The 15,819-nt window shown below is 29.7% G+C and overlaps 1 protein-coding gene across 1 annotated transcript in view; it reads right to left on the reverse strand.

The window, feature by feature from the left end:
- PIP4K (phosphatidylinositol 5-phosphate 4-kinase) overlaps positions 1-15,819 on the reverse strand; it is a 47,416-nt gene that overhangs the window by 3,764 nt on the left and 27,833 nt on the right. The window contains exons 6-8 of the mRNA XM_065514701.1: positions 7,723-8,049; positions 7,568-7,662; positions 7,436-7,500 (exon numbers count right to left, since the gene is read on the reverse strand). Of these exons, the coding sequence (XP_065370773.1) occupies positions 7,436-7,500; positions 7,568-7,662; positions 7,723-8,049 (487 nt within the window). The remainder of the gene's footprint in view (positions 1-7,435; positions 7,501-7,567; positions 7,663-7,722; positions 8,050-15,819) is intronic.

Genomic DNA, 15,819 nt, shown 5'->3' on the forward strand with positions numbered 1-15,819 from the left:
AAAAAGATTTTGCAGTCAATAGACAAAACGTTGCAGGATTTACGAATTCTGTTGGAAGGTGATTTTCGGCAAACATTGGCAGTGATTCCACGATCAACGCCAGCCGATGAGCTTAATGCATGTATGAAGTCGTCCGTTTCGTGGAAATACGTCAAGAAACTCAAATTGAATGTGAACATACGTGTCGAGCATGCATGAAAGATCAATCTGGAGAAATATTTTTCAAACAATTGTTGAACATAGGCAACGGCAAAATCCCGGTTGATATTTCGACCGTACAAATAGCTGGATTCCGTTACTTCTCAAGATGATGTCATAAACTATCCAACCGAGTTTTTAAACTCGCTGGAATTTTATTATTTATTACCGCCTCACAATCTCCAACTGAAAGTCGGATCGGTAATCATAATGTTACGAAACATAAACCAACCACGTCTTTGTAATGGCACCCGACTTGCGGTAAAAAACTTGCTGAATAACGTCATCGAAGCAATAATACTTAAAGGCAAGGTAAATAATACTTAAAAGAAAGATACCAAGGATCCCAATGGCTCGAACCGACATACTATTCGATTTTAAACACTTGCAGTTTCCGGTACGGGTTGCATTCGCAATGACAATTAACAAATGGTCCATTATTTGATAACCAAACAACAAAACAAAAAATGTGTATATCGCAGCAATGCAATCGAAAAAAGTATTACTTTATTTTAATTGGTTTCAATCGATCTTTCAATCAAAATGTAAATAGAATACCAAAGGATTCATTGCATATATTTTCAAATCAAATGTAATTCAAACATACCCCTTTTTATACATTTCAAACATCTATTCACAAATCGAACACAAGCATTTTTTTCTAATTTGGACAGGACAACGTCTGTCGGGTCAGCTAGTTGTTAAATAAAGATGCAAAACACTTTAATTTATTTCATCAATAAAAAAGATTTTTTTTTTCCATTTTGCTTTACATTTGAAAGAATTGTGAAATTTCAGTACTTTTATTTAAACGTCAAATATTTTATGCTTCTAGTTTGAACAGAAATTTAAAATTTATTTAACCTAAACAGCACCATTCAGTGCAATTTTGTGCTTTAGCATGTAATTGATTATAAACAATTTCATGTTGTTGGGAAGGATATCGGTATGGAGTCATTAAATATGGTTCTAGTGAATATTCCGAATCATCTGAAAATTATAGCGTGAATAGTATTATGAGTTTATACTGATGATTGTATCGAACACAAATAAATATTAGTCTCACGTCTACCTTAAAGTACGACTCAGAACCACTTTCTTGTGCAATATTGTTATTTCTATAAAATTTCGTATATGCGATTTTATCTGTAACTTATTTCACAATCATTCTTATCCATATTACGGAAGATCCGAAAGATTGTAGCGCTAGGGATCGCTATAATCTTTGTGATGCCAGAACATTTTATTATTAATTGTGTTAAATTTTTTTAATTTTTAATTGTGTTACATTTTTTTTACTTTAGGTCAGAATCAACATTTTTGGAAATAAATCTGGCATTTCCAAACGGCAGGTCCGACCAGTATAAAAGGAGTTTAAGTTATTAAAATGGGCTTTACGAATGCTCCAGGGGCTTAAAGTAGGATACCTTCGGCATGTAAAATTTGTTGTTTCCCATCCGATTTCAAAGATATTTATATTTTTGGAAAGCGCTCTGTCTTGAAAAAACATACTTGCGTGTGCCATTTATCTCTTATAATTTCCGAATTATAGGCATTTCAAAATTGAAATTTTAAAATTTTATCATACCTTGGATCGCTTTTTTAAAAATATAGGGCGTACTTTTGGACCGAATGGACTGAATTTTTTGTTCGCTAGACAACTAAATTACGAATAACATACAAAAGATTTCAGAGCAATATCAATTATGGATACAAAAATAAACGATTTTTAATTTAAATATTCAAAAAATAGTTTATTTTTGCTGTTTTTTGGGCGAAAATGTGACTTAACTGTTTTTTTATTAAAAAAAACTTTCTTTATTTTTACGGAGAACATTTTGGTATAAAAAACATGTGACCTATTTTTTTTTATCAAAATTTCAACTTTGGGCCACATGTTCTAAAATCCCAAAGCTGGATTGAAAAAAAAGAAAAGCAGCTTTAGAAACCTTGATATGTACCCTATTTATCCCCAAATTATTTTTCAAGACCAGAAGGAAATGGGCAAAATTGTAAAAAATACCATTTTTGTTGTATAGAATGACAAATATTTCATTAAGTTTTGTTAATAAATAAAGATTTTATTACATATTACATATTTATTGAGTTTCTAAAACTACAATTTTATCAAAATTTTAATAGAATTGCAAATATTAGGAGCATTTTGATCCAGTTTTATTCCGAACTATTTTTTTTGTTAAACAAGTTAATTTTTGGTCTTACAAAAAAAATTCAAGTCAATATCTCAATTAGATTCAAAAATATGCCACTTTAAAACTCCGTCCTTCAACAATATTGCACTTTTTCATACTAAACAATTTGTATAATTTTTCTTAATATTTTATTTAAAAGTCATTGGTTCTGATTTACTTACATTAAGTAAATTTAATTAATGTAAATTTCAAAAATTTTAAAAATTTGTTTTTGTTTATATACAAAATTTTCAAATTATGAGAGACAAATCAACGCTTGTTGTTTAGGTTGCATCCTTTTGGCAATAACTACATTAAACGTATTATACTATTTTTAACAACGTTAGAATCTGTTGTTGCTTTCTTTTTTATGCAACTTTGCTGGAAGTATTTTACTAGATTCTAGCGAGTAAACCGTTAACGGGTCCTTAAATATTGTTTGCCACCAAATTATGCTTGTTATTTTAGCATTAAAAAACACTTGACAAATTGTCTTCGACATAAGCACTACGTGCATTTTACTAAAAAAGCAATATATTCCTTCTACGAGGTAATATTTATTTACAATAAAAAGAGATCTTCGTCTCTAATTTAAACTTGAAATTTGTTTGTTTTATTTTTATAACAATTTTAGAAAACTTGGATTGATGCCAAACACTTGTATTTTGGTGCTTTTGTTCTGTTCAGAATTTGTATATAAAACAAAAACAAATTTTATAATTTTTGAAATTTTGTTTTTGCTTTTGCTTTTCACATAAATATTTTTTGGTATGAAAATCGAAAGATTGAATAAATAGTTATCTAAACTATTTGTGACAAATTTTGCTATATATAAAATTGAACAGATTCGGTGTACTATTAATTTCTTTTACGTCTAGATTCCTTATTTTTTGTCAGAATGTCATCACAGATCCCTCTTTGGAAAGGTTTTCTATTTTTTTTTTGTTTCACCAATTGTTGCAAAAAACGGCCGCATGGTGGTGGTAATGACATTTTTCTTATAAATTTAAGAAAATGTAAACCTAACACTCCTGGATAAAGTTGCGTAACATTGTCAAGCCAATGTTTTTTTGTTTTAAGGGTCAATAAAAGGCGATAACATAAAAATAACGGTATCTTTTCAAAAAATCAGAAATAAAAATGTAGAATTGTTTCTGATACCCCAGAGATTAATAAGTTTAATAAAAAAGTTCGATTTTGAGATATTGCTATATGGGCAATTTTATATCATCGTACGTGACATTTGTATGCATATAGAGTGGAATAAATTTTGCAAAAATAAGAGCATCTGAAAAATAATTTGGTCTTTATGTTCCATTCAGAGGGTACTATATTTGAAAATAATAAATAGTTCTTTCGAAACATTTTTGTCCAAAATATCGAGCGAAATAAGGGTATATAGTACGTGACATAAAACGGTGGTCATTTTGAAGTACATGTAGAAATATGCGAAAATTTTCGAATCGTGAGAGGCGTTATGTTTTCTTTTAATTTCTTACACTAAACGAAAAATTTTTCCTTTACAATCCGTCATATTTAAATAAAAACAATCTTTGGATGATTTTATAATAAACAAAATTTAATATATATATTCTGTAAATATATGTATACAAAAACTAAAAAATTTAATGGAAAATATACATTCGGCTTCAATAAACAATTTTATAATAAAAATTAAACAATCAATGTCAAATTCTAATCATACTATATGCTAATTCGGAACTTAGTTTTAATAGCAATTTTAGCCTAAAACATGCCAATTAAATTAAAAAATTAAATATAGTCAGTTTAAACTATTATTATGTCAATAAAATGTTGTAATAAGCTCTAAATACTTACACATAGTAATATTTTAATGTTTTATCCTATTCAAATCATCTTGAAAAAAAGTTTCAAGGGTTTTTGGGTTTTCGGTCGTGGTAGTCATTCTCGTGGAATTGGCCATATATAAGGCATAGGAAAATTTGTAAAATTGATCAGTCTTGATTCAATTGTGTTATGTGTGTTTAAATATTAAAAAGAAGTAAAGGAAATAATATTTTAAAAAGTGAACGATGTTCTGGGTGATTGAGTACAGAAGGAATTTGTATTATTGTACTTTGATTGAATTGTACTATTTTCGAAAGCTAACGAAAAATCTGTCTACTTTTAACAATTTAGTTTTACTGAATTTTTATTGTCTTACCATAAAAAATAGATTGTATATAATTATTGTTTCTAACTTTTCAACTGATAAAATCCTGATAAGTGAAGAGAGCTCTATTCATCGTACGGATTAAGGGTGAGTAATAAAAAACTTTTTTTCTTGATATCAGAATATACAAACAATTTTTGCATGGTAATTTTTTGTCTATTTTTCATTTAAATTTGTTTTAATAATAATAATATTAATATTTTTTTTAAAAAAGTAATAACTAGTCTTTGTTTTAATTTCCATATAAGAAAGAACTGATTAAAAATGGTAATTGTAATTTAATTTGTTTGTTCATTTATTTCGTGATGGAATAAAATATTTGTTAATAATGGGGTAAATAAATTATAATATTATGTTATAAGTTATATTAGGGATTATCCGATTTGTAAATGGCCTTTGGGTATTCACCGGCGGGAAGGTAAGATAAGCCACAATAGTTAAAAGTTATTTATTTTCCGATTATTTTTGTTTATTTCTTATTTTCGGTGTTATTTATTATCGGCAAACTTCAGGGTATATACAAGTTTCCACACCATCTGAGCTAGAGCCGGTGTACAAGAACACCGAATTGTTTCTTTTAACATCCAACCCGACTGTTACAGATTCCTACAATTCCTAAATTTATCGTTTCAACATCTACGAAACCCATAAATAAAAACATTTAAATTTTTTAGAAATTTGATTTGTTTACATATTAATAACAATTGTCATTCGTTAGAAGAGTATAAAATTTCACCAGGACCCTATTCCACAAACAACGTATCAACTTTTCACTTTGCTCTTATCAAATTTAATTTTTTGGCAAAGTGATAAGTGTTTCTGTTCCACAATATTCTTTGCAAATCTCACTTTGCAATAAGCAAATTTTTGCAAAGTCTTTGTTCTCTTTGCAAAGTATTTGCGCTCTCTGTGCAAAGTGAGTGTGCAAAGTGTTCCACAAAGCATTCAATCATCTTGGCATTTCTGTCTTATTACTTATTATTATTAGAACGTGTTAAAATGAATCGCAAAATAAAAATGGAAAAAAAACTTGCACAGTTACATGTGAATAAAGAGAGAGAGAGAGCTATATTTTTTTTTTTACATTTTCAGTGACAATTTTATGACAAACATTTTTTAAAAAAAATTTATTTTTTAATATTTTTCCAATTTTTTTTTTAAATTAAAGTTTTGTAGTCATAAAAAATTAATTCGGCCTCTAAAATTTGTTGTTATAACCGCATCTTCACTATCGTCGAACAAAAATTCACGTCTTAACGTTTTTAAAGCTTCACTAGTTATAACAATATGAATTTGTAAAGCGATCGTTTACCCTGCAAATTTTTGACAAAATTATCAAAATTTGATTTGCAAAAATAGAATTTACAGTTTTTGTGGAACGAAACAGCATAATTATTTGCAAAATCTTTGCAAATTACACTTTTCAATATTAAGTTTGCAATTTGAACAAGAGAACGTACTGGAACAGAAATTGCAATGAAAATATAAAAATTGTAAAAACTTTGCAAATTACACTTATCAATTTCAACTTATCACTTATCAAATTTTATAGTTCTGAGGAACATAAAGTTTTGCAAATTGACCAAAAATTTGAAAAGTTGATAAGTTTTTTTGTGGAATAGGTCCCAGGTTTTGAAATATAAGTTTATTTAAACAAATTTTAACAAGAAACACCTCTGAAAACTTAAACATTTTAAACTGGCAATACAAAACGTAATGAACGTATTATTAACATATCATATCAATGTTAGACGTAACGAATGTTACCGAATATGAAAAGTTACGGTCAACGTTCTTGTATCTTTACATTAACATAACGAAAGAAAAGATGGTGATGGAGATGGAGAAAATGGTGTTAAACTTACTCAACTATACTTCTTCTAAAGCAGTGATGTTCAAAAATAAAAATGAAGATGTATTGGTGAGAGAGCTACCCAGCAAACATACTTAAAATAAGAACAAAATAAAGAATGTTTAGATTTAGAATTTTTGCCAGATATAACCAATTTATTAAATGAATGTAATATAAATTTTAAAGATATGAAAGAAAATACATTATACGGCCTAAATTCTCTCAAATTGTTTATTTATTTTTGACTTTGTCTTTTTTGTGTTGAATTGTAATTGAAACGCGTGTGTTTGCTATGCTTCATCCAAAAACCAACCAACAACAATGCTTAATGAATTTCTTTAAAAAATGAGACATTTGTTACGCCCTTTAAAAGAGCGTAACAAATGTGTGTACATTTTTTAAACAATTGTTGTATGGGATGAACATCACTGTTCTAAAGTAAGTCTTGTAGCCGTGTTTACAGGGCAGTCTGAATGAATTTAACTTTGAATGACTTCTGTTGATGTTGTTATGATGAGTACGGAGGAATTGATGAACGAATTTCCCTGATCTCCATCACCGATAAATTCGGAAAAAGGATTCATTTATCGGTATTGGATTAGCGAGTCATTTTTTGAATGACGTCTGTGATAATTTTTATATGAACAAATTACTAATCATCTGATCTTAATAATAATATAAATGTTATAAAAAAATATTTATAATAAATATTCACCCCTATCGCGAATCAACATTTCACATGAAATATTTTCCCTTTTCCTTTTTTCGTTCATCAACTTTGTTCACGTGAAAAAAATTCCGCTTGTTGTGAAATTTTTAGATGGAATTTTGTAAACAATAAACAGCTTTTACGAACAAAATCAACTATTGTGAATGTAAAGTTCATCATGATATTTCCGATAGCAATTTTCCCTTAGAGGGAAATGGATATTTCATGGGAACAAAATTTCACATGTTATTGCCGATAGGGGTGATTACAGTATGAATGGCGGAACTCACCTGTTTCTTAACACCATATTGAGTAAGGACATCAATTATTGCAATAAAATATATTTCTCGTCTTTCTGTAAATAAATATTGTATAAATAATCAAAATTTCTTGACACATTAAATAAATAATTTCATATTTACCTTCAATACTTGGAATGGCATACATATCAACCTCGTAGACAACTTCCTTATACTGGGCACCTCTTGGCGAATCGGGAGGAGTGTTATAAGTCCACCTATATAATAAGAACAATGTATGATACTTAACATTACGATTTTGATTACAATGAAATTACCTTTCGCCACTATCGCACTCATCACTTTCGCTGTTTTCGCTACGCCCAGCAGCACCGCTTTGACAGTTTTCACCCTGTAAAGCTTCCTCTTCGGCACGTACACAATCGTGTATGCCCACTAGTAACGAATAGTCCATAATATGGAGTTTTGTTAGCAGTCCAACATCATTGGTTAATATATCCATAAGTTTGGTTTTTGCTTCCTCGCCAATTTCAATGCGAACATTTTGTTTCATGAAATCATTGTCCTTGAATGTGGGTAAATGTTTTTCCAATTCCTTTTCTGAGGCTTCTCGATCTACTGTACTACCCTTTAAATCGAATTTTCTGTAAACAAAATATTTGCGTTAGTTTAACAAATAACCCTCTTTCACACAAAACTATTAAATATCTATATAAATAAAAATCAAATGTCGTTCGTTGATAAATGCATCAGTTGAGAACGGCTGGACCGATAAAGTTAAAAATAATAAAATGTGTCTATCGAAATAAAAAATACGCTTTTATATATTCACCAACTAACTATATTACCAACTTTTGTTTATAAAAATCATTACAAATTAAATAAATCTGTTGCTGCTGCTGTTGTTGTTGCTGTTGTTGTTGCTGTTTGCTTATTGCAAATTCTATTTTTTTGTATGTATACACATTTGCCGCCATTTGGTATACATTAAATTTAAATCAAGATGCCTGTAACCAAATCATATAAATGTCAGGTGTCAACTCAATATTGGAAAAACTCAATCAAGTATTCTTTGCAAGTCTTGTGATTTGTGGTATCACGCTCAATGTGCCAAAATTAACGACAAAGCACTGTCGCTTCTCAAAGACAATATATCTCTTTCCTTTACCTGTGAGAAGTGTGAGTCCAATCCGACATCTGGCTTGGAAAGAATGTTGCGTGAAGAGATTCATGGTTTAAACTCCAAAACAGATTCTTTTTTGCAAAAAAAATTAATTCTATAAAAAATTTCTTTACTGAATCTGTTGAAACCTTAAAAACTTGCCGTTCTAATCTGCAGTCTGATATTATAACATGCAGTAAGCAAATAAAGCAGATAGATGCTTCTACTTCTGCAAAAATAGCACTGCTTGAAGATGAAAACAATCTATATATATAAAAGTAAATGTGTGTTTATATGTATGTATGTATATTTATTGGTTTGAAGTCTATAGACGGCTAAACGGCTAACCAGATTTGCTTGAAATTTTGACTGTATGTTGTTCTATATCTGGAAGCAACAATAGGATACTTTTTGTTTTGAATTTTCAAGTCTATAGACGGCTAAACGGCTAACCAGATTTGCTAGAAATTTTGACTGTATGTTGTTCTATATCTGGAAGCAACAATAGGATACTTTTTGTTTTGAATTTTCAAGTGGGCGTGGTACCTCCCATACAAAGTTAATATTAAATATCAAATATTTTGGAAACTATAATAGCTATAGTCCTCAAATTTTGCATGAGCAATACCACCGTTTGTATAAATATTTGAGGCCAAAATGAGAGTAGAAGCCACAGAGGGCGTGGCACCTCCCATATGATGATAATTAAAAAATCTATTATATGGGATACAATAAGAGATAGAGCACGGTTATTCTATCATCAATATTAATAGTTAGGATAAGAATGGCACATCCAATACAAACTAAATACTAAAAATCATATATATGTCAATAATTTTGATATGTAAAGCAATGAAACTTTGTATGAATTACATATTTAGGCCAAAAATGGGCAAACTAGCAAAAGTGGGCGTGGCACCTTCCATAGATATAATGACAAATTATATATAGGGAAAGCTATAGCAGCTATCAATATTAACTTTTAGTACAGAAGTGCGCGGACTACCAACAATATTAAGTAAATGTTAAAATTTGTATACATTTGAAAACCTTATCTATATATAAAAGTCAATGTGTGTTTGTTTGTATGTATGATTATTTGCGTATTTGTAATGGCACTCGATGGCACTTACAGTACGGCAATTAATGAACAATCTAATCAGAGCGACCTTTATAACTGGGAATTATAACTTCGGAAATGCCATTTGATTTTATTCGATTGCAGTTTCCTATTTGCTTAGTATTTGCAATGATAATTGATAAAGCTCAACGTCAGTCTTTGCAAATTTGCGGACTAAATCTAGAAAATCCATGTTTTTCACATGAACAGAAACTAATTTTAGATAGACTAAATATATTTTAAATCTTTACGGTACGGGTAGCGAAGCACACCGGTGATCTAGTTGCACCTTATGCTCACTTTTTGATGAAACAATATCTTCCACTGATATAAACTTTGCTTGCTACATGTTTAGTCGGAAGGCGATTTTAGTAAAGTTCAACAATGTGTTTTTAAGATATAGATGGATGAAAGCTTATGGGCGGTGATATTGAAAGCCGGATATATCTAAAAGAGCATTATTCTCCTGCTGCTGGCAAGCTGAACTCTTTGTGCAGGCGTTTACTTCGACAAAAACTTTAACGAAATTCAGATTACTAAATTCGGATAGAATTAAAGTAAAGCTGACTCTTCCCAGTAGTAATGAAGTAATCTATGGTGCTGAAGAATGTACTGGATTGCTTAATGATTTTGATGCTGCTGGAAAACATTAATGCATTCTATCTTTTATTGGTACTGATTTATTTATTTTTTTTTTCTCTTAATGAATCTGTATACATGGGAATTATAATTAACTTGAATTTTTTTGAAATTATGGCAATGCTATTTGTTGAATTTCTTTTTTGTACTCTTTTTTTACCACACAATTAGGTTAAAACTAATTTTTAAATAACACTACTTAAATTATAAATTGATTTGCAAAATATTGTAAGTAATCTCTCATGCAATTATTATTCCTATGTATCAATAATCAATAACTTATATATTTATTACTTGATCTCATTAACAGTTGCTTTATGATTTTTTTTAATATTTAGTAACTATAATATCAATTTGTTTTGGTTACACCCCGTAATATTCTTATTTTACTTTAATGTCTTCTAACGTTAATATTGGTCCAATAACACTGTACAACACAAACAAAAATTACAAGGTCAGACCAATAAATTTTGATAGAGGAGACAAAAAAAAAAGTCACGTGTATCGGCGTTTTGAAAGTTTACATCTGAATTTCATTTGATGGGGGGTTAAGTTTCCCAACTCTGGCACATTCTTATTGTTAATATAAAATGTGTTTAGCAAATTTATGTAAAATATTACGAAGAACATTTTTGTAGAATATGTTAACCCTCTAAATCCTCAATGCATGGGTCTTTTTTGTCCTCCTTTTAATAAAGAGCAAAAAACACCATTAAAAAAGGGATTTAAGGCGTTAAAATGTTCCGAAAAAATATTATCCGTGAAATTTTACTAAAAGTCCCTGAAGACACCAAAACGGAAAATTCAACCAGAAAGTCAGAAATAAGACACAACAAAAGAGAGCTTAGGGTTAATTTCGCATTTATTAAGAATTTTAAATTAAAGCACCACCAAAATTTTGCATGAAACCCATGCCTTGAGAATTTAGATGGTTAACATATTCTACAAAAATGTTCTCCGTAACATTTTGCATAAATTTGGTGAATACATTTTATATCTAAAATGTTCTTTAAAATAAAATTCTTAATGTTTGCGAAATTAACCCTAGTCTCTCTTTTGTTATGTCTTATTTCTGACTTTCTGGTTGAATTTTCACGGATAATATTTTTTCGGAACATTTTAACCCCTTTGTTTAAATTAGCATAATGCGTTACACCATTTTATTATTATATATTGGAATTATATATTATACAGTTTGAAAACCATTGAATTTTTTATAAGGTTAGTTGTCGGATAAAATAACATTGTAACTTGTCATTTTATAAGCTTTTTTATGTCATGTAAATTTGCCCATTTTATTAAAACCGAACCTTCACCATAAGGTGTTAGTTTTAAGAAAACTTACTTACATTTCTATTTCAAAAGGGTAAGCATCTCTTGCTTAATAAAAACATTGAATTTTGTAATCCTTACATATTTCTTTTATTTTCCCACCGCTAATATAATTCACGTTACATGAGAAATTATAAAATCTTAAGAAACACATAACAACAACAAACTTAATAGTTTATTGTTGTTAGTACCTTTATTACCGAATCTACAAAGGTTAATCTTGTGGTCACCTTAGAAATATTTCTTCCCCTACTCTACCAGAGCAAATATCATCAACTCTATCTACAAACCTACATACATACATTCATCTTCAAACATCTCTATTGATGCTAAATCAACAACAACCACACACACCAATTCTATTCACCCTTAAATCCCTTTTTTAATGGTGTTTTTTGCTCTTTTTTAAAAGAAGGACAAAAAATACCCGTGCCTTGAGGATTTAGAGGGTTAACATATTCTACAAAAATGTTCTTCGTAATATTTTACAAAAATTTTTACATAAATTTATACCTAAAATATAAGGATCACATGGTTTCTTATGCCGATTAACAATAAGAATGTGCCAAAGTTGGGAAACTTTAACCCCCCGTCAAATGAAATTCAGGTGTAAACTTTCAAAACGCCGATACACGTGTCTTTTTATACCCTTCAGCTTCGTGAGAAGGGTATATATAAGTTTGTCATTCCGTTTGTAATTTCTACATTTTTCATTTCCGACCCTATAAAGTATATATATTCTGGATCCTTATAGATAGCGGAGTCGATTAAGCCATGTCCGTCTGTCTGTCTGTCTGTTGAAATCAATTTTCTGAAGGCCCCAGATATCTCCGGGATCCAAATATTCAACAATTCTGTCAGACATACTTTCGAGAATTTTGCTATTTAAAATCAGCAAAATCCGTCCATAAATAACGGAGATATGAGCAAAAATCCGAGACAACCTCTGAAAATTTCATCAAAAAACACAATGTATTGCATGCTTTGACAAAAAAGCAACAAAACGTATGGTTGGATGTGCAAGATTTGCGTATTTTGTTTTTTTTTGTGTTTTGTTTCTTTTGGCGTTGTTGTTGTTTTTTATACAACTAAACTTTTGTTTGGTTGTGTGTTGTTTTTTTTGACAAAAAATCAACAAATCGTATGTTTGAATGTGCATGCTTTGCGTATTTTGTTTTTCTTTCGTGTTTTGTTTCTTTTGGCGTTGTTGTTGTTTTTTATATAATTAAACGTATGTTTGGATGTGTGTTGGTTTCATTGCCTTGCGTATTTTGTTTTTATTTTTCTTTTTATGTTCTGTTTCGTTTGGCGTTGTTGTTGTTTTTTGTGTTCTTGATAAATTTAGGATGCTGTAAGCTGAAAGTGGTCAATGTACATACATACCTATATACTAATTATAAAAAATAATAATGCATCCACAACAAAGGTGAAGGGTATATAAGATTCGGCATAGCCGAATATAGCACTCTTACTTGTTTTTTGTCTCCTCTATCAAAATTTATTGGAAAAAATTTCATTTTGTTGTATAGTGTAATTAGTGGTGGCAATCAAATTAGTAATTTTTTTAAAAGCTATAAGAATGACCTAAAAATTGCACACTTGAATTGTCAGAGCATTAAATCCTCAGCAAATAGTTGCAAGTTTGATGAACTCAGAAATATTTTGAGATTTTCCACGATTGATGTTTTGCTATATCTGAAACCTGGCTCAAACCCTATATTTCGAATCGTGCTGTAAATATCCCTGGATATAGTTTTTTTCGTAATGACCGTATTGGTTCTAGAGGAGGCGGTGTTGGCTATTACGTTTCTAATAGTTTGAAACCTAAAATTGTTTTCAAGTCTTCTGTTGTCGGTAGCTGCGAGTCATTATTTTTGGAATTTTTTAATTTCACATCATGCCTTAATATGCGCTGCTTTTGATTTTAATAAGTTGCTGATACATCAAGTTTATGAGTATCGTGAGTACAGTAACATTGATTGGGAAAATTTGATAATATTTTTGTCTGATACTGTGTTGATATACTGTGCTCCAATATATATTCATTGCTTTATAATTTATAATACTTTCTTTCGTTCCTATTGTTAAAAGGAGTATTAGATATTCTAAATATTGTTGGATGAAATCTAAGTCTATTGTTTTGGCTATATCCTTAAGGGATTTAGCTTTTGCTTCTATATCGTAGTAATAAGGCCAAAAAAGTTATTCGCAAAGAAAGAGCTTGCTATTATTCTGCATTATTTAGGGAACTTAATACTGCTTGCTTGTGGAATGTCCTCAAGTCCTCAGGTACTCTAAATGATCAAACTTTTAATATTGACCATGATGCTAATTGCATTAATAACTATTTTGCTAATAATGGGAGTACTGGTGATTCTGAACCTTTTGATTTTGGTGCTTCAACTTTTTCTGAAAATGCCGTGTCTTTTCGTAGTGTAAGTGAAATTGAGGTATTAGAGGCTTTAAATGAAATAAAGACATCTTCCGTTGGTACTGTAGTATCTCTATTAAATTTATTCAGATTATGTTTCCTCATATTTCATAATTTTTGACACATTTGTTTAATACCATATTTATGAGATCCCAATTTCCTGCAATGTGGAAGGTTGCACGTGTTGTTCCCATCCCGAAATCTAAAGTAATAAATGGACCGGATGGTCTTCGCCCTATTTCTATTTTGCCTGCCCTCTCCAAAGTACTGGAGCATCTGCTTAGACAACAGATTCTTGAAGCTGTATCGTTGAACATTTACGAGTCGCAGTATGATTACCGTAGTGGCCATAATGCTATGTCGCTTGTTCTAAGTCTCACTGTTTGTTTCGCTAAACTGTATAGATTCGGACTTGCTCCCTCTGAGTTCTGGTATTCCTCAATGTTCAGTTATTGGTCCTTCTAGAGTTAACACTAATTTGTGCAAATCATTTATATTTGCGGATGATATTGTTTTGCTCTTTTCTTGTGCTCGTGACTTTATTGATGTATTGGAAAATAACATAAATTTTTGTCTCCGGTCTGTCTCTGAGATAATTGTTTATCAATCAATACTTCAAAAACAAAAGCCATAACGTTTGGCGCTTTAACTCGTTTTTTTGTTGACCTTAATATTTTTTCGACGATTTTTCGATTTTGTAAACCAATTTAAATGTTTGGGCATTTCATTAGATAACAAATTGGAATTTGATGGTCATATTGATTAGATTTTCTGTAAAGTTTTAATGACATTGCGTAAAATATATTCTACAAATCTATATTTGCCTCTTCATATCAGATATAAGCTGGCTTATTCTCTTCTAATGCCTCAAATTTTATGTGGTCTTGAGGTTTTTTCTGGTACACTTGCTTCTAATCTTAATAAGTTAAAACTAATAGCAAACACGATTGTACGATTCGTCTATAATATTATAAGACGTGAACATATTTCTAATTATGTTTCAACATTTTTGGGCAGCTCTTTTTCTAACTTTGTAAAAGTTCGCTCCTTATTTCTATTTAAGAAAATAATAAGAACGCGCAAACCGTTGCCACTATATAGAATTTTTACTTTTTGTAGTTCCACTAGAAATCCTCAAATTTTAATTCATAGAATCTCAAATTCATTCTATGAAAGATCTTTTGTTGTAAAAATTGCTCGTTGCTGGAATGTGTTGCCGTGTGAATTGCGTATTTTTTCTCACTGTAATAATACCTTTAAATAATAAATGATGTTTACCTTTTGCTGTTTACTAAATATTTAACTACTTATCCATTTTTACTTTTATTTCTTGCAAATTGATTGCTTACCTCTAATAATGGACTGTTTGTTATCCTTTTTTACTGCTATTTTTTATTTTTCATTGTAAATTTATATTGCGGCTGGGGGCCATTTAAAATACATACTGTTGTATTTTTTTTTCTCAATTTACTAATTAATAAAACTCCATTATCAGATTTCAAAAATATTTCAAACGTTTTTTGTCTATCCTGTAATATTTCTGTAAAGGAATTTGTACACTAATCTAACGAAATGATTAATGTAATAAAATTTTAAAATTTTGATAAAAAGAAAATGTGTATACATGTTTAATAAACGATCGGTATAAATAAGAAAACATGACATTTCAAAGCGGGTACTCTTTTCTTTTCATTTGTAACGCAGTGTTATTTTAGGAGATATTTACGTTT

Source organism: Calliphora vicina, chromosome X, assembly GCF_958450345.1.
Source record: "Calliphora vicina chromosome X, idCalVici1.1, whole genome shotgun sequence".
In the NCBI taxonomy this organism is placed as follows: Eukaryota; Metazoa; Arthropoda; class Insecta; order Diptera; family Calliphoridae; genus Calliphora; species Calliphora vicina.